We start from the raw sequence: 27,849 nt of genomic DNA on the forward strand, positions 1-27,849 counted from the left end.
CATTTTTAGTGCGTCTTATAATACAGTGCGTCTTATAGCCCATAAAATACAGTAATTAACCAAATTCATTAAATAAATTACATTTAAGCTGATAAAACAAAAATATCTTTGGTTTATACTGTCTATTGTGACTACGGCCTTGAATCAATGCTAATCAGGTTGTTGCAAATCACCATGAGTTTCTTTATTAATGGACACAAACCCAAAGACTCCAATGTATCTCAAGTTTGTATTTATTGACTGTTATTTTGATCACTGTCTACATTTTTTGGGGATATCAACTTTTTTAAACTCCAAAGAGTGAGATCTGTGTTGTATAAATCACTGCAGGAAAACATGCACACCCAAACTGCACCATCCCCTAAGAGCCGAGCATATTAAACACCACTACACACAAACGAGAAGACGAGATAGAGAATATGGCTCTGCATTCAGTATTTACATACATTAAAGGTCCAACAGCATCAGTACAATACAGAATTCAAGAACAGAGGTCAGTGGATTTCTGTGCAAACATGCAGTTCAACTGCGTGAACAAAACAAACAGTGATTAGTTCTGAGGATCTCAAAACTATACAGTAATGTATATTAGACTGTCGTCTCCTTTTCTGAACAGACAAGTGGTTTTACATATTGATATAACGAAGAACCTGATGATAAAACCACAAGCTCTTGTGAACACTCATACCTCTTTGGGGCTGTGTGATGGCCTTAATAATGTCAGCATACAGACTTGCACACACACGATATGGACAAAATATTGGGACATTTGCTTATTATTTGTTTCTTTTGAGGATTCTGATTGCCTTTAATGATAAGTACATGAGGTTAGTGAGGTCAGGATGTTGAATAATCACCACTACTCATCCTCAACTCCCCTCAACTGTTCCCAAAATGACTAGATGGAGCATCATGAGCATTCTTTGCTGTGTCAGCTAAATGCATTCACTAGAAGGTGTGTACACAAACATTTGGACACATAGTGAATATGGCATTAGTAAGAAATTATATGAATGGGTCATTTTATTTAATATTTAACTATATAATTCAAACAAGCACATCTATCCATTTACTTACATTCACAACCAACTCTGACCTTTAAGACACACGATGAAAACCAAAAGTCTATATTAACAAGGCACCTGTTCTTCCTTACTGTGTGGGCAGTGTGGAGATGTGTTGATGTACAGAATGTGTGAACAGGAAAAAGACAGAGACCAAGCAAGCTACTATTGGAGCTATTATTTCCGTATTGGTAGCAAAAGTACAAGAAAATTTATTTTTCTGGTTTTATTTTAAAGGGTTTAAAAAGACAATCGCAGTGTGTCCATGTTTTATTTGGCAAATAAATACTTTACCTATTAATTTATTTACTTTATTATTTACATAGTCAAAAGGCAGAAATAAAGATAAAAATCCCTCCCAGTGGTCTGATTGCAATGCAGTAACTTTGCAGGGAAACGAAAGATGGACATATTGGTGCCTACGTGCTCAGGCGAAATTTAATCTGATACATAGTGGTGCTCCAAATTTTCAATCACTACAATATTCTTTTTTCTAAAGCTTTACGTAATGTACAATTTAACCATTTAACTTAAATAACTGATTTAAATTTTTTTTTAGCTACATTTGTGGCAAAAATAAAAAAAGGATATTACATACAGATTATAATGCACAGAACAGTTACACTTCAATTCAATAAACATTAAAAATCACCCACCTCCAACAATATGCAGCATATAAGAAATACTATACACAGCTATGATCAGCAGAGGAACCTGAGACTAAGCTAACTTGAGCCATATATACACACTAAGCATCAAAAAACATAGTTGCACCCAGAAGAAGTATTTGAAAGAAAAGCAAAGCTACCAGGACAAATAAATGATTTAAACTTTAGATACGGGCATTATTTATTGAGCTGCACATACAGAAGTAGTGTCCAACATGTGTAACAATATGTCTTGCCACTGTAGAGTCGTAGAGGTTCCTAATGGTGTCCTGTGTTAATCCATCCCATTCAGCATGAATATTCTCAAGCCGTTCCTGCGGTCGAAATCAACCATAATCATTCATTGTTCTTATTTAGTTGTATCTTCCTTACAAATAACTTTGCAGTCTGACACTACCTTCTGGGTGCAACAATTTGTTTGATGATTAGTGTAATTCTCAACATTGAAAATACATTCAATTTGTATCATCTCAAGCTGGCCTGACAACTTACCAGTCTTTGCTGTAGTAGATGTGCAACACTATATATTTTTCTATAGCAAAAAAAGAATCATATGCTTTCAGGGCAAAGGCCAAATTTAATATTAGACATTTTTAGTAAAAGTCTACTTTATATTAGAAGGACAATAAATAAAATAATTTATTTCTGCTTCCAACTTTTTAATAAAAACTAAAACTTATTTCATGCTCTCACAGGCTAATCAAATGAACAGAAATTAAGCTGATTCATAGAGAATTATCAAGAACAAGTTGTATTTTGTGAACAAAATCATGTTTGTTTGTAAATAAATTATAAATGATTATATGTTGACATATTGACAAATAAAATCTACGGTCATTCAACAGTACACAAACAAGGACAACCATATCAACAATTCAATGTAAATTAACATTGAAAAGAGACTGAGAATCATTAAAAAGCTAATATTACACACATGTGATATACATTCCAACAGTATAACAAGAACAGTATGTGAACAAAACCGTGGCAAAGTGACAAAATAAATACCAATTTCTGGTTCAGATTTAAAAATCCTGAAATTTAAATCCAGACATGAAATGTCATTGAGACATTTATAATCTAATAATAATATAGTTAATTACACTGGCCTAAACAAAGGTTTCATATTTTTGCATATAAAAATTTTAACAGTTAATGCAAGTCTGTAAAATATCAGGGCCTACATTCAAGGTCAGGTTCTACTTTAACCAACTTTAATTATGCACGCAGTCAAACAATGGCTTAAACCTAAACAGCTTCAGTGAACGAAGCTTAAAAAACTGAAGATCAATGGCACACAAAGATGGTGGCTCTGAGCTCAATAGTGCTCTAAAAGCTCATCCAAATCAGACTGTAAATCACTGCACCAAGAATAAAAGACAAAGCAGATCCATAAGGACACGTGAAGGTCTGTTTCAGTGAGGAATACATGGGAATGACCACTGGATACTAGTGTGAGACTGACTTTCCACTATGACGCCCTACACTGACCTCAAAAAAAAAAAAAAAGATTTGAGACTGTTTTGGAAAACAGGATTGAATGATGGAGTGGACAGAACCTGTTGTTTTCTTCTGCCAGCAGGAAGCTGCAGTGAGGGGAGAGGTAAGAAGCAGGACTCTGGTCCTGAATCAGCAAGCCCCTCAATAAGCCCTGTACACCATGGAGAAATGGGGGAATGAGCAGCCTGCCTGTTCCCTTAAAACAGCTGGATCATAGACTCTCGCGACTTTCCAACACCAATCCATTTCACTGGAAAAGAGGAGAAAAAAACGAATATAGATGTGAATTTAAGCACTTGTAAACCTGTTGTGTCTAGTTATGAATCACAAGTTCCGTATCTTCAGTTTCAAAAGCACTGCTGTACATCAAACCATCTGATAACTGTAGACTTAAATTGTCACAGCTATCAGTTTGCCTGCACTGCATCAATCCAATGTGAACCAACATTTTGTTTCTCAATATGATTAAAGTAACGTATTTTATAATGAATTATCGTATAATTAAATTATATTCAATATTAACAGCACAACAGTCAAATTGCACGGTGCAAATTAATCAGCTGGCCAACCTGACATTGTCACTTTGCATTAGCTCCAGTAATCACTACATAGCAATATAATGATTTATCTTTAAGTTACATACTGTATAGTTTTTGTGGACTGATATATCCATGAGTTGACTGTAAATGTCTTGAATACATTTATTTTGGTTCTACCAGGACTGAACAATCAACGGTATCCTCTATAAGTTTACCCGCACAAATAACTCTTAACATGAAGAAAGACTACCAACTTTACCCTAAATCATAAAATGCATTTAGTTGTGGCTCAGGCGCTGCAGTAGCTTGTAGCCGATGTGTTTACACAGCTGCAGTGCAATGCTAACTGTCTGACTGTGAAATCAGGACAGGACCATGAGACTGGACACTTCTAACAATAGCAACATAGTCTCATAGTTTTTACAAGACGCTTTCTGATCCTGATTTAAGTGGGAAAAGAAACCACTATGGCGCAGAGCAAAACAGAAACTTATATACAGTCTATGGGAAACCAGATGGCTCTGTAAACCCCGCCCAGGTTGGGTTTGACGCAAGCACACTAGGGCAAGCCCTCCTGGAACCCACTGAGATTCTACTGCGAGGCCTAAAAATCCCGAAAAAGGCAATTAACATGGGAATGAATGAGAGCAATCTGCCAAAGAGGTGGTACTGTGGGGAGGCAGGAGTGGCTGACCAGAACAGTCACAGCTAGTTTAAGTAATTTAAGTTAAATGTGCTGGAAAGGTTTTCCTTTTTCTCGCCCTGTGGTGGCGCATCACCCTAATGAAGATAATGTATTTAAGCAATTGTCTAATATTGAAAGTATAGGAAGTCTTTTCTCCTACCAGGCACCCCAAGCTGCTCCTCGATGAAGCGAACGTATTTCTGTGCGTTGTCTGGAAGCTCCTCAAAGGTCCTAGCAGCAGAAGTGTCACTGTTCCAACCAGGCAGAGTCTCATACTGGACTTCAACCCTCTGTAACACCTCCTGATTCGCTGAAAAAAAGGCTCTTTAAGGTTTCTGAATTTTCTAAACATCACTAACAAACTGAATGCTAAAGAACATTAGAGACAGTTACTGGAGTTTGAATACTCACCTGGAAAATGTGGTATGCATTCGTTGTCTACCTTGTAAGCCACACCGACTTTGATCTCAGGGAAGACATCCAAGATGTCCAATTTGGTTAGAGCTAAGCTAAAGAGAAAAAAATAGAAATGGCAGAATAAGGAACTTCATGTAGACAAATTAATCATTAATAACATAATTCCTATTAAATATTTATATATACATAAATTTACAAGCAATACGCATAGTTCATTATGTGTGAAAACTTAATAATTTAGTAATATCTTTGTCATTTGTTTTTGTCTACATGAGAATATTAACAAATTCAGAAATTCAACCGGCCAAACAAAACATTAAATATCTTGGGTTCATACTGAAATAAAATGCAAAGTAAATAGAAAAAAAGAATACATTTTAATTAGTATGTTTCATAATGCCCCAACGTTTGTTTTTTAATTTGGTGTTGTAAATAAAAAAAACTTAATGAATACCCAAGAAAAACTAATGGATTTAATAAATGTCCAGTAAACTGACATTGGAGAAACTGATCTTTATAGCTAAATGGAAGCTTGAGGACTTTGATGACATGTGGTTACTTTTCTTATGATTTGTAGGAGCATTGGCTAAAAACGCTGTGTTTAGGTATGCTGATTGCAAACGGAGGTGGACTATTCAACAAAAGTTTGTACTTGTTATTATGTTTTACTACACCTCAAGTCTTCTTCACACCAGATTTCACGTTTATAGTGAAAAAAAGGGTTGCGGTACAAATGAGAAATGGAATTGAGCATTGGTGCATCTTCTCCTTTTACGTTTAATTGTGTGATTCTGACACTGCAGAACATAGTTTTACTATAGCATACATACATATAGTTTTACATAGCTTGACTGTTCTTTTACACCTCTATGCAGAACTGTAAAGAGAAAAAGATGGGGACTCACGCTGTGAAGCCATTTATCATGTGAGCATACTTGACAAGCACCAGATCCAACCAGCCACATCTCCTCTTGCGGCCGGTGGTCACTCCCACCTCCTTCCCTCTTGTCTGTAGCAGCTCCCCAGTTTCCTTAAATAAGAGTATTACACTATGATGAGTATTAAAACAGACGCCGTTGCTTAACACTGTTTCAACAATTGTCAGACAGCATTACACAATGAAGAGCAACTTCTCATAAAACTGCAGGGGTAGATCACGTCCAATTACAGAACAGCTGCAGACAATGAAGCTTAACAAATTGCAGACAATAACAGTATGTTAGACATTTATATGTGTGTGTGCATACAGAAATACACACAAGGTCATTCATTCAACACTGCGTCTGGGCTTCCCTGATGGTGTGCAGCACAGAAAGCCAGACAGATTTTGCTCATCACAGCAGCAGACGTGTTGCTTTATATTTACCTATATACACACATTACTGACAAAAGTTCTCAGACAGCATTACTGCAGCGAGAACTCTGACTAAGTGACACACACACTAAACACTACTTACATTGCTCTGTTCAGAGGGAAAGGCACCGATGCCCACTCGAGTGGTGTAGGCCTTGACCACGCCGTAAACCTCTCCCACATTCTGAGGGGGCATGCCGAGACCCGTACACACCCCACCCACCGTGCAGTTGGAGGAGGTTACGAAGGGGTACGTTCCTGAAATGACAGAACTGTATTAGTACAGGGAGTCTATATGTCAATATAAGACCTAGATATAGGACCATATAAATGTGAAAGAGAACCTTATAAATGTGAACTGAACACAGTGTGGTCATAAGTGCTAACTGTACTACTTTAGTGCCTAATATGTACACACAAACTAATGTAGAAAAATATAAATACAATTTCTGTTTGTTTGTTTTTTTGTTTTGTTTTTTTAGAGTTTTTAGACTATTTTTTAATTTACTTAAGAACACAATACATTTCAATGTTCTCTCTCTGCAGTACATTTGCTAATTTGTTTTTCATTGGACAGCGACAATATGCATTTCTCTTCTACTTATATATATAAATTTGCAATAGTTGAGTGCACCAATCGTTTTATTTTATTGCCAATGTCTTTATTATGTAAGCAGAACTACTTTTCTGGTTTATACAACATTGACCTGTATTGAAATAATTGCCCTTAAGTAATTAATTCCTTCATGGGCATTTGGTACTACAAACTAATGTTAGGTTACAGCAGAGATTTAACCCAAATTTAACCCAAATATGTGGTGTAATAAAAAACTAAACAATAGCATTAGGCTGGTCATACCTAAAATACCAAAAAATACTTGATCTAATTATGTGCTGACAATTATATGGTTCCATCACTGTGTATCACTATAAAAAGGTTTCTGTTATGTCAGTCAATTAATTAATCAATCTTTATTTTCACTCGGGAAAACATTGAGGGTAACACTAATTTTCAATGCAGCCAAGCATTCACAACCTAAAGGGACTGAAAAAAATAAATAAAATAAATACTAAGTATTTAAACAGGTTATGCCAAAATAATTAACTTCATTAACAAAAATAAAAATCAAATGGCAAAAGCATTGGAAAAACAAGTAAACAATTAAGATTTGATAAGGAAGAACTAAACTAACTCAGAATTAAAGGATATGTGGACAGGTTAAAATTGAAAGCAGCCAAATGAAGATAAAAATAATTAAAAATATTAAAAAAGTAACAAAACTAAAAATAATTGACAATTAAAAATAAAGATTATAACGAAAATAAACAGTACAGATAAAATAAAAACATTTAAAACAGAAAATTAAATTAAATAAGATAAAATAAAATAAATAAAATTAAAATAAATAAAGTAAAATAAATACTCAACTAAAACAGTTACAGGCTGTCTGAATGTGGTCAGAAATGAAAAGTTTAAAACTATTTAGTGATACCAGTAAGCTTTAGAGATTTGTTTTTTTAAGTTTTAGAGATTCTAAATTGTTTGATTGATCGATCGATCGATTGATTCTGTTATGTATACTGGCTGGATCAAGTCAGTTGGTGCAGACACAAATGCTCACTACTGTAGATCTTTAAATATTCAACACTTTTACTGAACGTATCGAAGAGACATGACAATGAGTCATATCAGATTATTTTAATGATAATATATTGTTAACATTTTATTAACTTCAATAAGAAGATCTAATTTAGGACTTTTCAGTGGCATTGCAGTATAAGGATACTCAGGAACCTTTTCATGTATGCAGCGACAGGAAAGAAGGACTTAAATTTCGACAATGCTTTGCAAGCTATTTCTCTTGACTTGACAAAGGTAGCGACAAAGGTAGCAACATACCAACCCTGACCAACCCACACAAACTATGCCTGCCTGCTCAATTACAATGCTTTAGATGTTTGTAGGCTCTTTAATTGATATGTAAACATTAAACCCTTTCATAACATAGCAACCAGTCATGGCTAAACGTACATTTTAACAAACAACAAAGGGCAATTGTGGTAATGGTGATCCGTGTTCAAGACAAACATGCGTGACAGCAAAAACGGGTTCCACTGGGTGTGATGGTGCAAGTGTGTCAGTGTGCACATTTTAAATATCTAGGTGCATCACCCACATCTACACTTTGGTCTCTGATGAACTCACCAGCTAAAGCAGGAGGAATTCCCAGCAAGCAGCTTTCAAAAGGTCATCAGTTAGTTAGTATACATTTGGACATGAATGGAATGTGCTGTACTAATAGTCCACCATGTTTCTGCAGAGCTAAACTGTGATATAAGTCTATATAACTCACCAAAGTCAATGTCCAGCAGAGCAGCATTGGCACCTTCCACCAGAATGGTTTTAGGAGGCCCATGCAGAGCCTCGTACATGAAGAACACCCCATCTCTGACCATAGGCTTTATCCTGTCCACGTATGCCTAAGAGAAACACACTTTTATACAACTAGTACAAGACTAACACGTTACCGACAGAATGAAACTGATACTTAAACCCCTACAGATGTTTTTGGGTCCAATATATTTTTGACATTCCCAACAATCCAATTTAATTAATATACAACAGAGTAAAATACAACTCTACAACCTAAGAGTTAAGCGTCAAGAGATGTATTCATTTATGTATGTCAAGGCAGTGTCACTAAGCCATAACATCCACCTGCACTCTCTAACATTAAGCAATGATAGACAGGTGAAATGAGCAAAGTCAATTTTGCTATGCGATGCCCAGACCCATTTTGCTTATTCAGAAGGTGAAAAAAGTTCTATCAATTTCTACATTAATATTATATTTCCAAACACATTTTCAGATTAACACATGCACTCTGAGGCTTTACACTCTTGCACATCTGAGATCCCTGGAGTAATATGTGATGAAGTAACTCACCTCAAGCTTCCCCAGCTCCCCATCAATATCTATCTCCAACGATGGGTACATTGATTTGTACTGCAGGGCTAAATTTTTATACCTGTAAAAATACATTAGAAATAAACAAAGAAGCAAGAATAAAGTAAATCACAATGTGCATGCTATTAGCAACGAAGACTTAAAACTACAGAATCAAGTTTTTATTTTATAACATTTATATTTTTGAACAAGAGTATGACAGAGTTAAACAGTGTTCTGTCCCATACCTCTCTGAGAACTCCTGAAAGTCAGACAGAAGGTCACATATTCTAAGGCCGCTCCTAGCAGCCTTGGCTGAGTACACTGGACCAATGCCCTTTTTTGTTGTTCCTAAACTGGAAAGAAAGCAAAATATGAAGTTAACACTAACAAAAGAAGAATACAAACGAAATTGCTAAATGATAAAGTAAGACAAGACAGTGTGTCTGTAGAGTCATTTTGATGATACTTGTTTTTGCTGGGTGGCAGTATGACCAAAAATGTATATAACAGTTTTTTTCAAAATTCTGACTTTTCACTTATAGTTTTTTTTTTTATTATTACTGGGCTTTTATATAGGTTTGTGTAACCTAAATAATATAAAACACATATAATATTATATAAATAAAATATGAAACACTAAGGCCTTAAATGAAAGATTTGATTAGTATAGGGTTTACTTTGTCCCACAAAATTACACAATATATAAAGGAATCAGGCTTCCTTAGCAGAAAAATGTAAACAATAGACCTTAAAAAAGATACACCAACCACTTTAACAAAGCTTCCTTTCAAATTAAAACTAGTATACCTTATGAACATCCTACAGTGTGTCGCCTATGTTTTTAGGTGAGAAACAGAGTGTTTACTTTTTTCCAGCTTGCTGCTGCCTCTCTTGCTCCTGAACTCCATCCACTGCTTGATGAAAATCAAACACTGCAGACAGAGAGAAGCAGACATTAAAATTGGGCATTTTTCACAGTCTAGACACAACATGCTCAGAGACGTTACTATAACAACTAGAGCAATGTGGTTTGTCTTCGCTTTAGTTGATCACTTTATTCCCAAGGCCATTTATTACACCAGCCTCTTTATACAATGACAATAGCCTCCTAGATTAATCATCCAATTAGAGCACAAAGCTTCAACAGGCCCAATACTGACACCTGACATTCTACATACATAAGTTGTCTTGTACAGTATCCTCTAAGTAATGCATGTATGGGAGAAGAAGAATATATTTGTAATATTTACAGTTATTCACGTATGAGGACGAAAAATATGTTTGTGACTTTTAAAACAAGAAATATAACAACATTTTAATATGGGCAGATTTGGCTCTTTCTATTGTTTCTTTTTTTATTTGCACCGTATTATATTGTTAACACAATGTAGTACAGCTTGGATTCTGAGGTATATTAATATACAGCTGGCACTTGATTATTCTACACTTCACTCATCTAAACTAACTTGATTATTTAAACACAGTCTGGCCACAGTAGGCACAACAAAAGGAGGCCTAAGGACATCTTGTTTTCTGAAGATATCACTTACAAACATCACATATCAGATCTAAAAACAGCACTATTTAAGTAATACGAACATAATTACAGAAGTAAAAAGGTGTGTTCGCCTACCAATGTGGGCGCGGTCAGAGATGACAAGCCTCTTTTCCCAGCCCTCTAAACCTGGAGGAAGAAAAAAAAAAAAACAGCTCTTAGTTTTTGCAGAGACTTGTCTGGACCCACAGACATGCCTAGCGGCAGAAAGTAAGCTGCATTATTTTCTGTTAAGTAAATACTCAACACACCTTTTCCCTTGCGTACATTTTTCTCAGCCTCCTCAAACAGGCCAGGGAGATGAATTACTACGCCATTACCTGTGAAAAGCAACAACAGGAGAACATGTGTGAGCACCTTAATGTGTCACATCTGCTCAGTCTGAACCACAGCGTAGCTTAGTAATAGATAACATGGCTACAGACTAATGTGAATAATATACCACTGTTTTTCTCTCATTGTTCTATATCTCTGCAAACTGTATTATTCTCTTTTTAGTGCAGTGATGGTGGCAGGTACGTTTTTGTGTTAGTATGCACACTGTGACTGAACACTGTGTACTCTATTAGATACTCCTATCTAGCTGGTTCATCTTGTAGATGTAAAGTCAGAGACAGATAACATAATCTGTTGCTGCTAGGGCTGGGTGTCGAAATTTGATGCCAAAAAGGCACCGACTGAAATATCTAAGTACTATAGAGTACCTAAAGGTCTATAAATATAAAAAAAAAAAAAACTCGGTAAACATGTCAAACTCCTCTAAAGATTCATCCACATTTCATTTCTTTTAAACTGACGACACACTGCCGCTGTGATGAAGATTCTCTCTCTCTTTCACCCTCTCGTTCTCACTGTAACGGAGATATTATAATACAGTAAAAAGTATCTAGTCTGCCAGAACTAAACCACACTACACTATTATTACTTTTAAATAATGAATCATAATTACAATTATTTTTTAAGTTATTGACACTACCAATTAGTGGTGGGCGGTATGACCAAAAATGTATATCACTGTATTTTTCAAGATTCTGACAGTTTTAAGGTACATCACTGTATTTTTTTATTATTATTATTTATTTATATATTTTTGCATGACTGGGCTTTTTTATAGGTCTGTAACTTACTGTACAGTTAGGAGTACATATAATATAAAACAAAAAGGCTTTAACATAAGGCTCTGATAACTATTGGGTTTATTCTTTCAAACAAAATTACACAGTATATGAAGAAATCAGACTTTATGAGCAGAAAAACAGCTGAAGAATGTAAACAATAGATCTTAAAAAGAGATAAACCAACAACTTTAACACGACTTCCTTTACAAAACTTTTTTAATTAATAGTTCAAGCCATTAGAGGCATTACATTATTAAAATCAGCCACAGTCCTCTTCTTTCTCCAGTTAACAAATGCATTCAGTTCAGTGTGTATTAATATTATCCTTCAAACTACAGTATTAATATAATTAAACAGGGCTATAGTTACTGCTCATCTCGTATCAGTGTGAGTTTTAGAGAGTTTTATCACTTGCTGATTCTGTACTCAGGACTGTTTCTAGGCTCGTCAGCGCAGCAGAGCCTGTTTATACTTATGCGTCGCACTGGAGTGTAAAACACGAAGGTGGGAATGGGGTGGGGGTATGGCAAGCCAACTAAGCCAAAACGTGTGGGAAAGAAACGCCTCCACCCGTAAAAATATCACATGTACAGGCAGTTAAACCGTCGTGTATACACGTCTTGGCATCTAACATCCAATCAGTAAACGCGCCTATGCATACATTTGCATTTTTAATAAGGCAGCCTGACAACACATGATGTCATGCAACGTATTGTATTACATATTCATAAGACGTTTACGTGGGTTACAACGCAGTGTCAATGTACTGTGACGTAGCCCCATACATACTCATACACACTCTGCACGTAAGGTCCACGTAAATGAAACGTTGTAATCATGTTGTACACCCTATTTCACATCTACCTCTGTACAGCACGTGATACGGCATAAATGTACGCCTGTACACGTAAAAAAATCACGTCTGTACATGTAAAAAGATGATGTCTTTATCTGTCAACGCGTGATTTTATTATGTGTGGACACGTGATAGTTTTACGCATGGAGGCGTTTCTTTCCCACACATTTTGGCTTAGTTGGCTTGCCACATGAGGGGACCGCGACTGTCTGCGCCGCGTATCGCCAAGCTACGGCGTAGGGCAGAGTGTAGGGTATGTGGCGACACGTAGGCTACACCATAGGTTCAACGCAGGACTATAAATGGGCTCCACAGAGCTCATCTTACAGTGCGTTAGCTTGTTGTGCTAACTGTCTCCGCAGCTACACGGCGCTCCTCTTCTACACGCCGCTCTGCTGCAAACATGCTCACTGTCTGTTCCAACAAGATCCAAAAAGATGGTTGCTTCTCATGGTGACAGTATGAGAATGAGGTTACTCATGTTGGCTGTTAAATAAATACCTTGTATGAGAATAATTATTACTTTTTGTATTTTTTGGTTACAATTTAGAAAAAAATATTGTTTAGGTATATGTATTGAATTATCGTAAGTATCGTAAATGTCACAAAAAGTTTTAAATGATACCCAGCTCTATTTGCTGAACAGTTTGTGTTGGTAATTCTCAAGTCCTTCCTTAGTGGTCAAAGGACACAGGACAATGCCCACAGGACACTGTCGGAAGGAAATTTCTGGTTTGTAAACTTCAGCAGTTCAGCAGAAACACTGAGGTGTTTAAAAACACCAGCAGCACTGCTGTGTCTGATCCATTTGTACCAGCACAACACATAATAACACACCACCACTTTATAACTACATCAGGGTCACTGTGGTCAGGGTGAAAAATTACTTGAGTAAAAATTGTAACTATTTTATATATGAACATACTTTTGTACATTTTCTGCAACAGCTACTAGCATATGGTCCATATCATGGAGCCTAATGGATATCGTTGAAAAATCGGCAGTGTACATTACTGCATACATTGAGTATCTCCACTCCAGAATATGTTTACATCGGTACTCTCTCGTGGGCCATCTGCTTAAATTAGAGCTGCTAAGTGCTGTCTGGATTCAGCAGAAACTTTTGTCATGCATTAGTGTGATAAAATGCATGGCTATTTAAAGAAAAAGTGGTTTACAGGACATCACATCATTACGTCTCAGATGCAGCTGCTGACACATGTATCAGGGAGCCATTAGCAAAATAAGGTGGCTGCAGATAAATCTCACACAGTGGGTTGGGCTAGTCTGAGAAGATGGCTTTATGGTCCAGCTCTTACTAGGTCTTATAGTACACTGTGTGATGAACACAGGTACACACTTGAAAATGTACAGACTGTTTGGTCAGAGACTGAAAGTACAGTGGCTTTTTAAAAAATCCATATTGTAATAATAGCAAAATTCTGTATTGAAAACAGTCTATGATTTAATATAATGCTTTAAAGTTATTTTAGTGTTAATAATGGTACTAAATATTCTGCACTTTGGTATAATGGTAGATGTTTTTTACATTACATTATTTTTATGTTACATTATTTATTTTGTAACATTTTGATACGTTTTAAGAAGATTAAAGTAGATGAACGTTTACAGATTTTCTGCTGAATGTTTGAAAATTTAGCCAACAGCTTGCCAACAACAGCATGTGTACAGCAGTCCATAATGCCAATTTCAAGGTGTTTTATATTTCTTACAGCAGCATAAAATGAATTATACTCCCTAACTCAAGAAGGAGCCCAGCAGCAAGAAACGACAAGGCTTTAATAATGTATCTATATTGAACGATAATGAATTAGATGAGCTGTGTTGGATGGTAACCATAAAAACTGATTTTCCTCAAGAAGGGTTGAAATCCGTGTGTTTCTTTAAATATGAATTCCCTTTTTACGATTCCATCTGTGTTGTCTGCATTACAAAATTATGGGACCCCAATTTTTCATAGGGCTAAAATACCCCAAGGCTATTCTAAAGGGCCTACATTATCTTGGTATATAAAAGCAGCTGACTGCAAGTTGCAATCCTTAACAGAGATTAGAGTTATAATTACATTAACACTTTTATTTAAATAACACATTAATTAACACATTAACAAACGTAGCACTAAGAGCATTTTCTTCTTACATGTGGATATATTTGGAAGGCCAAATATACACTAGTAATACCTACTTTGTTTAAATGGCAAGTAAAACTTATGTATTTCAACTAAATCGTGCTACAGACACTGTAGTCTGCATTATAATACAAAAAAAATTACACACATTCTTGGTTTAAACTGATCTTTAAATACTCACCAATAAAGGCAGTGACCTTGGGGTTGATAATGCCACTAGGTAGAAGGTGAAAGTCGTACTCCACAGAGTCGACCACGACAGTGTGTCCTGCATTGTTGCCTCCCTACAAAGACAGAATCAATAAAAAGAAAGACTTCATTAATGCAATTGTTCTGAAGCAGACCTCAATAAATCCAGTGTCCCAATATAACTGCACACATAATGACATTGTCCACTAATACATTAACATCCACTCAATAAAACTTGGGCATTTCCATAAAGCTACACAGTTACTTCATCTAAAGTTGAAGAGTCAATACTCCTCCTGCTCTTTTACAATCATAAAACTGTGACTAGTGGGACTTATTGCACTAAAAATTAAAACAATGCATAACTGTAAAAAATAGCAACCCTGTCGCAACAGTTTTCACAGGGCACAGACATTGCAGATCTGTAAATAAGTATCTGTAATCTGCAGTTGAGGTGATTGATGTTGAATGTACGTCTTAGAGATAACACCTGAAAGATTGCTTTAATAGATTTTAATATTATTTTAATAGAAACAAAATAAACCGTGAACTGGAAAGCAGGTTATACTGTTAAATAAAACGTGGCTGAAGTTTGTTTGTATGTCAGGGCCCAAAATGAAACTGAATAAAAGATTTATGAGCTGCTGGCACCAGAGCAGGGTGAGCTGCCCTGCGTCATAGTGAGTTATGAAAACAGGTGTACGCATTGATAGAGAGAAACCGTCCACATTTAGAGTAGGCCTAAATGTTAAGCCTGACATTAACAATACAAATACAGGCATAGAGTAAATACAAATGTATTATTTCCTTTTAAACTACTAAGCTTTAATATTAGCCAGTTTAATTTCTAATGGGATGAGTGGACTAAGGGTGTTTTCACACCTGAAAGTCCAAACTAGGGTTGCAACGGTATGAGATTTTCACGGTATGATAACCGTCTCGGAAAATACCGCGGTATCACGGTTATCACGGTATCACAGTTTGTTACATATATTATTAAACTGACCCTTAAATAAATTACAACAAAGTTTTTTTGTTCAATTAACTATTTATTGTAGAAACTACACCATCAAGTGAAGGAAACCATGTTTTTCCACTACTCTTAAGGGCATTAAGAGTGTATATATATATAAAAAAAGTTGGTATATAACCAGATACTGCAGAAAGAGGGGATTTATATCTGACATGATCCTCACATTAGATAAGGCTTTCACACCTTAAAACCTTCAACATATGAAAAACAGGCACGTCACAATTTGAAAATTAACGCATGTAAATGAATGGCGTCTTTCACATCCAGTCCGGCCAGGACCTTTACACGGACACAATGTGAATCCATCGTAGCACGCACTATACGCCTGTACCTGCGTGCCCAAATTTCGGATAACTCAGCGCTTTTGCGGGCGCTTACCGCATGGGTTGTGCACGACTACAAAGAAGTTTTATTTAGGTTATTTAGGTAAAATTATAAACTGAACACATACTTTGCGCTGCACAGCGGGGTGGTGTTCTCGGAGATGGGAGAACAGGTTTGATGTATTTCCTCCTTTAGCTGTGACTTTACGGCCACATTGATTACAAGCTTGTTGATTACAAGATTACAAGTCTGTTTTCAGGCTGTTTGAATGAGCGAAATATGATCAGAATTATGTTAATTAACACTAACATAGAAGCATAGAACTATTATTTAATAAAAATGATTTTTAAGAACAGCTAAACACAGTGCGGAGAAGTTCACGTGCGAGAGAGAGAGAGAGAGAGAGAGAGAGAGAGAGAGAGAGAGACACACACACAGAGAGAGAGAGAGAGATTTGCGTGTTCTGATGTGAGCTACTTACAGGTAAAGGTTCTCTTTTATCTCCTCGTGCTCATTTTAGTCCAATTCATAATTCTGCAGTTTCTCAGTGTTTTCTGTCGTATTTTGCGGCTAGCGCGAGCGCTTAAAACTAACACCGCGGACCGCGAGGTGCAGCCGCGCTGCCGCTGTTATGCCGAATCCGACTCCCTGCTCAATCCGACTCCCGCTTCGCGGACAGAATCGGCACAACACCTCCCGCTGTAGAACTGCGGGAGTGAAAACAGCGCTTATAAATAAGTTAGTTAAGTTTCACTTTCAGTTTTCGTTATTTGGTTCGTTTTCATTAACAATAATAATTGGTTACTTAGCATTAACATTGTGATTATCACACCAGAGCTTTATTTAAAAATAAAATATATAATTAAAAAACAGATGCCTACATCTCAGACTATTTTCTGGAGCCCAACCCGACCCGGCCCGAGGAATGTGGTGGGAAATCTCGGCCCGAACGGACCCGATCTCGGGTCGGTCCTCGGGTCAGGTCTGGTTCGGGCAGAGAATCTAAGCTCTAGTCTGATGCACTTTCTGCCGTTCTCACCGCTGTGTGCTGAGTAGCTGAAGCGGAGCAGAGTTGCGCATGCGCGGGTGACTTTCTCCGCTGGCTTGTGTTTTACCGGTAATAAGCAAACACGCACGGTATGATAACCGTGCATTTTAATACCACGGTATACCGTGAAACCGGTTACCGCTGCAACCCTAGTCCAAACCAAAGTCTGCAACAAGATATGTGTTTTTGTTACATTGTGTAGATTTGGTCCAGTTAGTTTTGGTTTTACACTGCAGTTTAGTGAGCGGACTTAAGAACTATATTACACCCTGTCTTAATCAGAGTACCTCTATACTTCATATTAATTGGGTTGTAGCATGTTATGACTTTGGTGAGTTGCTTTACCAGGTGTTGTGACAAATTCTAGGTCTGTCAGAATCTGACTCCCCATTGTGGTTGGATTTCGGCACAACACCAGTTATTTTTTAGAAGTGATTTCACACTGCAGGCAACCAGACTATGGTTCAGTAGATCCGGATCGAGACCCAGCCCAAAGTCCAGACCAAACAAAATTAATTCATTATTAAATAGCGTTTGATTTGTGATTGTAGGGCCCTATGAAATCTGTGCTAAGTATGTCAAAAGTATGTCAGGATTAAAATTGAAATAAAACAATAGTGTGCTGTCTGTTTACAAAAAAACATTATGTAATGACAAAAAAAAAAACAATCAATAATGACTCATATATTAAAAAAATATAGAGATTAGAGAATTGCCCAGCAAATGTTTTTGCTGAGAATATTTTTCAGTGGCATTGTAAGGCCCATACTCCTTTCCCCTCCTCCACTGGCCCCTGTGGCATTGCTCTGAGCGCTGCTGTGTACAGAGCCAGCAGGTAGTGAGGGAGAGAGCAGACAGAAAGACAACAAATGGCAGGTTTAAGGATATTTTCACACTCTAATCACACATGCTACATGAAATAAAGCATTTAGAATTATTTATAGCGCTTGGAATAAGTTTCCTACTTTCAGATCCGAGCTTTACCTGTTTGTTTATAAAAAGCTGCTGGCACTAGAACAGGGCGTGATGTTTGTGTACTGTGGCATAATGAGTTATGAAAACAGGTGAACGCCTGTTCCTAATGAGAAACGGTTCCCAAGCTCTGAAGGGCTAGGATAGTAACGTTTAATGAACTAACTTTGCCTTAGCATCTGTTTGTTTACCGAAAGACAGGTTGCCCTAACTGTGTGAATATTAATCATACGTGACTTGAGTAACACTGCTGAGGTACATTTGTGAGTAAAATTGCACTGCTGACTAAAATAAAATAATGATTAGAATAACACTGAAGAGGTTCAACCCTTTACGAATTATTGAACCCTATATGCTAGGGCAGTGAAAAAGCTGTGAAAAAAGTGTTTTTTCAAGAAAAAGCAATTACAAAATGCACTTTCATTCAGTTCCCTAGCATATAAGGTTCACAAGCTGCTATATTAAGAAATGCTCAGATATCCTCAAGGACATTTCAGTTAATTTATCAGTATGTGCTTTCTGTGAAACACATTATCAGCAGTCCTATCAGAATATCATGTCTTCTCCAGTCTATTGCTTCTGATAATCTCTTCCTGGGCTTTCCCACCCACTGCCAAGTGAGTTAGAAAACTAGGTGCTGAGCCTTTTCATATCTTGTATGAACACAGTATGTGCCTAAAGAGAAGGGTAAACATAGATTATGTATACGCACTTGGCATGCAAATTGTCACCACGGACGGATATTAAATATCCTTGTGCGTCAGCTTTCAGCGTACCCCCCACCTTTCCACTCCCCCTATCCCCCCGCCTTCATCACTGACCAGTGAGGAAATAAGAGAGGTGCACTCAATAAATCAGTCCATATGTGTGCTTTTACTTTACCCAGCAAGGAGACGAGCCAAGCTATTTCTGGCAGAGTCCAATGAGATGCCTGGCCTTTTAAGATGCATTTACGATGTGCTCGTACCCATAGGACCCAGACGAGCCATATGGTACGTTTAGCATTACCAGTGCAGTGTTGTGTTGCGTTACAAGGCCGCTATACAATGAAGAGATTCAGACTTTTGGAACTATCAGAAGTATGATCTTCCACTTTGCATCCTGTAGAATTTGTTTAATGATAAGGGCTTAGTTAAAGGATGGATAACTTTTAATACCTTACTCTTAAGTTCAACCAAACCACACCATAGACAGCTACAGAGAACACCATTACAGTGCTTACATCTGTGCATTATAGACCTGTCACAATAACTACATTATCAACTTGCTGTACAATTTATTAAACTCATTAAATAATTAAATAATATATTGACCTTTTGCTGACCTTCATATCATGCATTGCATGTCCACTAGGATTTTTTTTGTCTGCAGAAGTGGCAGGCCCAATTATATTATCATTATACCTGTATAGCTTAGTAACTAAAAATCAATATATATAAATACAAATTACTTTAATAACAATATTAATTTTAATAAATTTTATTTCTAAATTTTCCTATTTTCTCCCCAATTTACACGGCCAATTACCCAACCCACTAATTAGGAACCCCCCATCACTAGTGATGCCCCAACACCAGAAAGGTGAAGACTAGCACATGCCTCCTCCGATACGTGAAGCCAGCCACCGCCTTTTTTGAAACTGCTGCTGCTGCTGTAGGATTGGCAAGTAGCACCAAAGCGCGCTCGAAGGAAAGCACAGCGGCTCGGTTCCGATACATCAGCTCACAGACGCCTTGTTCTGAGCGACATCACCCTTTGGAGTGATGTGGGCAGAGAGCGTCATCTACCCACCCAGAAAGAGCAAGACCAATTGTGCTCTCTCAGGAGTCCGGCAGCTGATGGCAAGCTACATAAACAGGATTCGAACGGCGATCTCTTGACTTAGTGGCAGCACTTAGCCTGCTGAACCACTTGGAGCCCCATAAAATATTACTTTTAAACTTTTTAAACTCTGATACTCCAATCACCTTCATTTACAGCATCATCATCGTTGTCTGCTGTTAATTACAATTCTAGGTACAAACAGGTATAGACAGGAAGCAGTAGATAGACCTGTAAAAACTGGTTTATGTTGCAGTGATTTACATATTTGACACTTTCCTTAACTATAATACTGAAATACAAGCAAGTTATGTTTTCACTCTGTTTATTATGAAAGCTGAATGGAGAAGGGTTATTTATATTCGTAAAAAATTCTAATGAAATGTAAAAGAAACAATAGCTTGCACAGCACTTTAATGCTGTCTGTTTACAAATAAAACACTGTTTAAAAAAGTTATGTAAGAACTAAAAATTAAAGATATTGTGTGTTCTCATTGTTTCTTTAAATATTTTGATACAATAGCTCCACCGTACTGCAGAACCTCAATAAAGTGCACTACATAGTAAAAACAGCAGTTTTGGACACAGCTCTAGTCTCATTAATAATAATAATAAAAGGCTACATATAGTAAAAGGCTACTTATAGGCTGTTTGGCCACGTGTTTATATAAACAATCAGTTGTGTCATAAATGTATCTGCTCACTGTTGCTGGAGGCTTCCACTAAAGACTTCCACTTTCCTCAGTGGCAACAACACCTCATACAGATGCGGGTCGGGCATGTTTTAAACCTTCCGCCCTTATGATTATGCCTGCACTGCCTGTGGAGTTTTTGTGTGTACTGAACCTTGTGTAAACCACAGTGTTAAAACACACAAAACAGATGCAGAATACTCAAGGCAGCCATCATCCATACTTAAACAGCAGGTATATGTCTAGCCTAACTGCAAAATGTGATCACAACTAGAGTCTTTCCACCTTCTGTTTTGTCTTCAGTAAGTAATAATGCATGCTCGACTGGGATATCTCTATTCCTTAACCATAAAAAGGTCCTGGGCTGCTTTAGCAGGACTCTTCTGAACTCTGAAATACCAATGTATCAGTTCTTCAGCATTGCATTACCATTACCATGAACAGCTACCAAATGCACATTAAACATTTGGAATGCCAGACCTTATAATGTCTTAATTTCCTACGAATTTACCACAACTGGTCATGGATCTGCTCATCAGTCAGTTGTCCAGTTACTTTTAGTGTGTAAAAATGGCTGCCAACTTTTTTAACACTAAATCATGATCAACAGAACGAAAATCATACAATAAAAAGAAAATTATTTTGGTAAGATTTCTATCATACACATTTTACAAACAAAAGACTAACACAACAGACATAATAGAATTACAGTGAGAGCCATTATAAGAACCTAGTAAATTCTCAAAATCTTTTCCGGATCATCCAGCAATCCTGAAGTATTACAAGAAACTCCAAAAAAAGACACAGCAATCTTACATCTGCTTAAAGCACCTGAACAATCTAAAGGATATATTTATTAATGCATATCTGATGTAAAAGCTAATATTGCATTTTACAATAGGCACAGTAAACAAACTTTCAATCTCAAAATGGTGACGTTTTTTTGGCTCAGAACCACACCTTTTTTTCCTTAAGGCTAAGCTTTTGAAAATGGGTATTTAACTTTGAATAAAAAAAAAGAATAAATAAATAAATGAATAAATAAATACAGAATATTGGAATGTGCTGAGTTACTGAGTTTAACTAAGAGTTTTAATGAAGAAAATAAACGCTACTGTAGCTCCATATTCCACACTCAACAGCTCACAAAAAGTAAACGTGCCATCAGCCGCGTGTCTGTGTTTGTATGACCACGTGAGAGAGAGAGAGAGAGAGAGAGAGAGAGAGAGAGTAAATGCATGTGAGAGAGAGAGAGTGAATATATGAGAGAGAAAAGAGAGAGTGAATGTATAAGAGAGAAAGAAAATGAGAAAGAGACAGAGAGAGAGCATAAACTTCAGAATAAATTAAATGTACCGTAATCTACCTTCTGAACTCAACATTAAGCATTGTTGTGTTATATCACTAAATTAAACTGCTAATGTGTCATCAGGCTCTGTGAATTTTGGCACATGATTAAAACCCTACCTACCCTCACTAAAATATTTCCATCCTTTTTAGAAAGTTCACAGTATAGGAAATAAGGGGGTATTAAGAGTTTCGAGTATACACATGTTTGGTCGTGACAGTGATTTCATAAAGCTCAGAAAATGTGCAAAGTGACCAAACGTAGTGTTTCGTTGGGGCTGGGAGGCCAAAACACAGACAATAATTTTTTTTATAATATCTGGATGTGTGTGTACAAAAGAGCAATAAAGATAAAACAATATTAATACATATTTAGTTGGGTAAACGTAATACATTTAATAATATTGGTCCAGTACAGACAGGTGTGTAAATTTGCACTGTGCTTTATTCACAGCACTAACTTAATATCACTTTTTTAATATGGAAAATTACACAGCTGTTAAAAATGAATGATTAACAGTCTTTATTAAAAATAATAACTCATGTTAAAGATAAATGTGCGCTACCCACCAGCAGGGAGATGTTTTATTCTCTGTACACTGTGATAACTTCCTACCTGCACTCACTCCTGAAGGCTTACATTACCTCTCGCCCGCTGCGCTTCTCTAACGAACGTCGCCTCGCTTTGCCAAACGCTCACACAAAGCAATCCAGACTGTTCTCATACAGAGTTCCCCAATGGTGGAACAAACTACCTTCCACTACCAGATCAGGAGAATCTCTCGCTATCTTTAATAAACTCCTGAAGACAGAGCTCTTCAAAGAGCGCTTACTCTCCTAACACCTTTAACACACTAACTACTTCTAACCATATTTCCTTCTTCCCCTATTTTCCTCCTCTATCCCATTATTTCCCTTTGACCTTCTTCATGCCCTGTCTAAAAATGTTTTTTACCTTTTACTTCTATGACTCTATGTACATCATTATAGTAAGTCGCTTTGGACAAAAGCTTCTGCCAAATGTAAATGTAATGTAATAACTATAAACCTTTTAGTGAACTATAATAAGCAATGGTTTTAAAAAACACATTTACAGAATTGTGCGTTTTAAAGTGACTGTTAATCACGGTTTGTTTGAAGCTATTGTCACTGTAATAACCTATTTTGGAACCATTCCCCATGATCTGTTTGGACACACACCTACCACACCTCTCACACAACAAATGGTTAGAGTTGTCTAGTCAAAGGCACCAGATTTACTGGTAAGACTAGAATGGCTGGCTTGCAAGACTACAGAAAGTAAACTTTATTATTAAGAAATATAGTGAAATAGCTGGTAGTTAATCTGCTTTTACATTTAGTGAATGCTTGAAATGGTAAAGTGAGGTTTCCTAACATCCATGTGAATGTTTTGGTTACAGTGGACTGTGCATCTATAAATGGTAAATGTAAATGTTCTGTATCAGATTATTCTTACAACCATCACAGTACTACCACCACCATGCTTTACAGTTGGTTCTTACATTGACATTCTTCATTTATTTTTAATAGGGGTATCTGCAAGTCATAAACTCCAATTGAGATACATGCTTCCTTACAAAACACTTGCCATGGATATGATACTTATCCAGTGTTTTCTGATAGTTATGTCATGATCAAGACAAGTCTGCTGTTCTAAGGTTCGAAAATGTAAACCCCTAATCTTAACTGTATCATCAAAATCATCTGCCAACACCATATAGCGCAATTTGTCTACTGCAGTAGAGACCAGCTAACAAAGCCACCACAGCTTCACTTCTCTATTGTGCCATTAGATATAATGCAATAGTGTAACTATCAGTCTAAACAGTTGAGCTCCATTTGTCGTGGGTCAGAAATAGTTTCAAGAATGCTGCTGGTGCAGCCTTTTTTATAAAAAGCAGAACAACGTCTGCGTCCCTTCTACACACACACACACACACACACACACACACTTAAAGTTACAGCTTAGTTAAATTGCACACCTGAATAAAACCATACCCTTGGCACAAATCAGTGCAGATACCTTACAATGCAATACAAATTTTATTGTAACTCCGTGCTACAAAAAAAATAAGACAATTCAATCAGTAACCAGTCAACACAAGCTTAATATCCAAGTACTTGACAACAACCTACAAATGGTATTTTTTTAAAAAGAAAACTCTAACTAGGTGAGCATGTCCTTGTGGAATACTTAGCCTCCTATGGTACAACTGTACATAAGAAGGAATTCAGAAGCAGTTATAGAATACACATGAAGGAACCAAATCTTTTTAATTCCTAAATAATGTAAAAGGAAATAAACCAAATATAAAACCTGTGGAAGGTCTACGTAACAGCCAGGAATATAAAATCCGCTAGAGTGACTCATAACGAGCACAGTAATAAAAAGGACACTTCATTATGCAAAGACACAAAACCACTTAAGATCTGCCCTGAGCTTCATACTTGTCCTGTATCTTGGAAGAGAACACTAGAAACCACTCAGGCAAACTCACAGCTGAACAGACGGAGCTAAATTTAATTTGTATCACTACATCTGTATCAGACCCTGCAGTTGTTTGCTGATAAACTTAGTGACCACATGTTCATAACTGCATGTGACAAAAAGCTGATACTGTGCTATCGGTTACTTCCTGATTTGCTGACATTAGCGCCAGCTTAGCTGCCTTTGTTTTGTTTTGTACTTCCTGAAAAGAGCAAAGTATGACAGGAATCTTCTGTGAATACATGAGATAGTACATGCAATTCCAGCAAGATAAAAACATGTACGCTCATGCACAACTCTCTCCAGATATGAATCAATCTGGTACTTTTACATACACGTCCGTGAAGAAACTTTAAGGACATTTTTGATTATTTTATACTTTTCACATCTGCTGGTAAAATGGGTTAGCTTTTCCTGTCTCCTTTTTTCCCTCACAGGCCCTAGAGTGAGCTTGAACAGCAAAGTTTAGTGATTTCTCTGCTAACATACACACACACCTGATTCAAATAATTCTGGCAAAGGATGCCCTGGTGCAGGAGTTCTGGGCCGAAGCCGATATCAGATATTACATATCTATATATGTATGTATATACATATGTATATTTGTATATCAGTGCTGATATCCGATACACATATTACAAAGAAACTAAATTACAGAGAGTGTAGACACCCCAGTGTATATTTGAAATAAACGTAAAATTTATGTAAGTTGCATTTCAGCTTGCAACCAACTGTAAATCTGTAAAAACAGAAAACAATAGATGTACAGAAACAAATAACATTAAATAAACAAATAGCTTAAATTAATTATGTCTAAAGTTGCACAGAGACCAGTGTCAGACCGTAGTTTTAGCATTGCTAACATCGCTGGATCCTTATCTGGCATACAATAAATACATCAGCAAGTATCAATTTTTAAATATCTACACATCGATACAGACAGATAAAATTTAGATATCACTGTACATCCCTACTTGTTATTCCAGGTTTGCATTGACCACTGTGTGTACTTAGTAAAGAGAGAGCCCATTAACATGAATGACAATCTGTTGATTCTGTTTTATTATTTTTATATACTTATGGTATTTAAACTTTATATTCCCTTTCAATTCCAAAATCGTATTTGTATAATTGTAATAATTAATCATATATTGTACAATATTATATTGGTGGCATATAATATATTTTTTAAACGTTTTATCATTTGCTTTGCGTAATTCTACTTTGACTTTTTATGGTCACGTGAAAAAAAAACAGATTGTATTTAGTCTTCTTTTTTCATTTGTATTTCATTGAAGTAAAATACACATTTGAAATACTCATAGAAAATTTGGTAAAGAAAGAAAATGCTTTAGAGTAAACAGTGTATAGAATACAACCAAGCCAGAGTTAGCAACTCATAAAAATAGTAAAATTATTCTTACACCCTACAACATAGGGGTCAGGCAGTCAATTATAACATATAAAGAAGACGTTTACCTAGGGTAGCCCGAGGGGAAATCGCTAAGTTACAAACTGATGGTAAGCGTCAGAAACTAGTGGACACAACCAGTACGCAAATAGACTGTGCCAAAAGCCAAAGGAAAAGAAGCTGCCAGTGGCAACAGAATAAACTCTGTTGTTATAAGTTGACTCAACTCAAAGATCTCTGTTTGAATGTATTATATGTGCCCTCAAATATTCACCTAATTTGTTTGAGTTTAAACTGATTGTGGATTTACAGTTGAGACTTAGCCCAGAGACTGGAGTTAATTAGCTAATAGTCTCATATGAATCCAGAGCTAACTGGTGATAAATATACTGGTAGTTAAAGAATTCTAACTGGTCATAGGCTACAGGTACCACATATCATATTCTGAGGTTTTACAATTAAGAGTGGCCCACATGTCTCAAACATGTAAAACCACTGTAATCAGATTTAAGAGTCAGTCTTTCTTCTGGAAGATTATGAGCAGGAGACTTGCTGAACTTGCTAACCACCAAGTGGGCCATGACAGCCAGCCCCCATGAGAGAGATTAGAAAGTTGAAAGTAAAATGCAGGGATTGGCTCACAGACCGCTAGCTAGCACAGGTCGTTCAAAGACAATGACCCACACAGTCAGTGTAGGACACTGTCCGTACAGCTGCACTCTTTAAACCACACTACACCACGACTATACCCCTCAAGGTGACTGAGATCTGCTCCAGCGTCGTTCTGACCAGCGCTGTGATTAAAAGCAGGTAGCGCTGGCTAGCCATCACACACACAGCAGCATTAGCCGCACTGCTAATGACTATCTCATAAAACACACTCCGCTAGAGGTGTTTAGCGGCCAGTTCCGCTGTCTGACACTGATTTACCAACAAACACACTACGCCTCCTCCATGCCAAACCCCCCGGGTCCCTGGTTCCCCACAGCCGCATCTCCAGCGGCTCCACGGCGGGTAACTAGCATTACCGCTAGCTAACGTTCCCCAACTTACCTGACATCTGCAGACCATGTCAGCGTCCTGGGCCAGCAGGTCCACCACCTTCCCTTTACCCTCATCGCCCCACTGAGCCCCCAGCACCACCGTCACTCTGTTCCCCACATCCGCGCTCCTGTCCTGCTGCGACATACCGGCTCCCCCGCTGCTCCGACTGCTCTCGCTCTCGCGCTCTCTCAGCGATGCTGCTCCGGCCACGGCGAGCCCGCGAAGCCGCCTTACCGGAGAGAGGAGGACAGGCCCCGCCCCCTCCGCCTGCTGTGAACGCGACAGGCTGCAGCACACTGTCGCTCACGATCTTACAATACAAAAGTATTGAGACACTCCTTCTACTATACAGCAAAATCTATCTATCTATCTATCTATCTATCTATCTATCTATCTATCTATCTATCTATCTATCTATCTATCTATCTATCTATCTATCTATCTATCTATCTATTTACAGCTCTGGAAAAAAAATTAAGAGACCAGTTTAGTTTCTCAATCAGTTTCTCTGATTTTGCTGTTTATAGGTATATGTTTGAGTAAAATGAACATTGTTGAACGTAGTTTTATTCTATAAACTACGGAGAAGATTTCTCCAAAATTC

The 27,849-nt window shown here is 37.1% G+C and overlaps 1 protein-coding gene across 1 annotated transcript; it reads right to left on the reverse strand.

The window, feature by feature from the left end:
- Positions 1-215: 215 nt before the first annotated feature.
- adss2 (adenylosuccinate synthase 2) lies at positions 216-27,520 on the reverse strand. The gene is made up of 13 exons (XM_007234673.4): positions 27,255-27,520; positions 15,037-15,139; positions 10,984-11,052; positions 10,811-10,861; positions 10,043-10,109; positions 9,423-9,530; positions 9,175-9,256; positions 8,582-8,708; positions 6,331-6,485; positions 5,779-5,903; positions 4,868-4,965; positions 4,617-4,766; positions 216-3,482 (listed from the first exon to the last, which is right to left on the reverse strand). Exons 1-13 carry the CDS (start codon positions 27,387-27,389, stop codon positions 3,430-3,432), a joined length of 1,323 nt encoding a protein of 440 aa, XP_007234735.2. The 5' UTR covers positions 27,390-27,520; the 3' UTR covers positions 216-3,429.
- Positions 27,521-27,849: the final 329 nt, after the last annotated feature.

The sequence above is a fragment of the Astyanax mexicanus genome, chromosome 7 (assembly GCF_023375975.1).
Source record: "Astyanax mexicanus isolate ESR-SI-001 chromosome 7, AstMex3_surface, whole genome shotgun sequence".
Taxonomy (NCBI): Eukaryota; Metazoa; Chordata; class Actinopteri; order Characiformes; family Acestrorhamphidae; genus Astyanax; species Astyanax mexicanus.

Excerpts from the sequence above, each read along its gene's own strand:
- adss2 (XM_007234673.4), bottom strand. The coding sequence starts at position 27,389 with ATGTCGCAGCAGGACAGGAGCGCGGATGTGGGGAACAGAGTGACGGTG. Across the intron at positions 10,862-10,983 it reads AAATGTACGCAAGGGAAAAG|GTTTAGAGGGCTGGGAAAAG; the intron begins GTGTGTTGAGTA and ends TTCTTCCTCCAG. Across the intron at positions 3,483-4,616 it reads GGAGCAGCTTGGGGTGCCTG|TGAAATGGATTGGTGTTGGA; the intron begins GTAGGAGAAAAG and ends CCTCTTTTCCAG.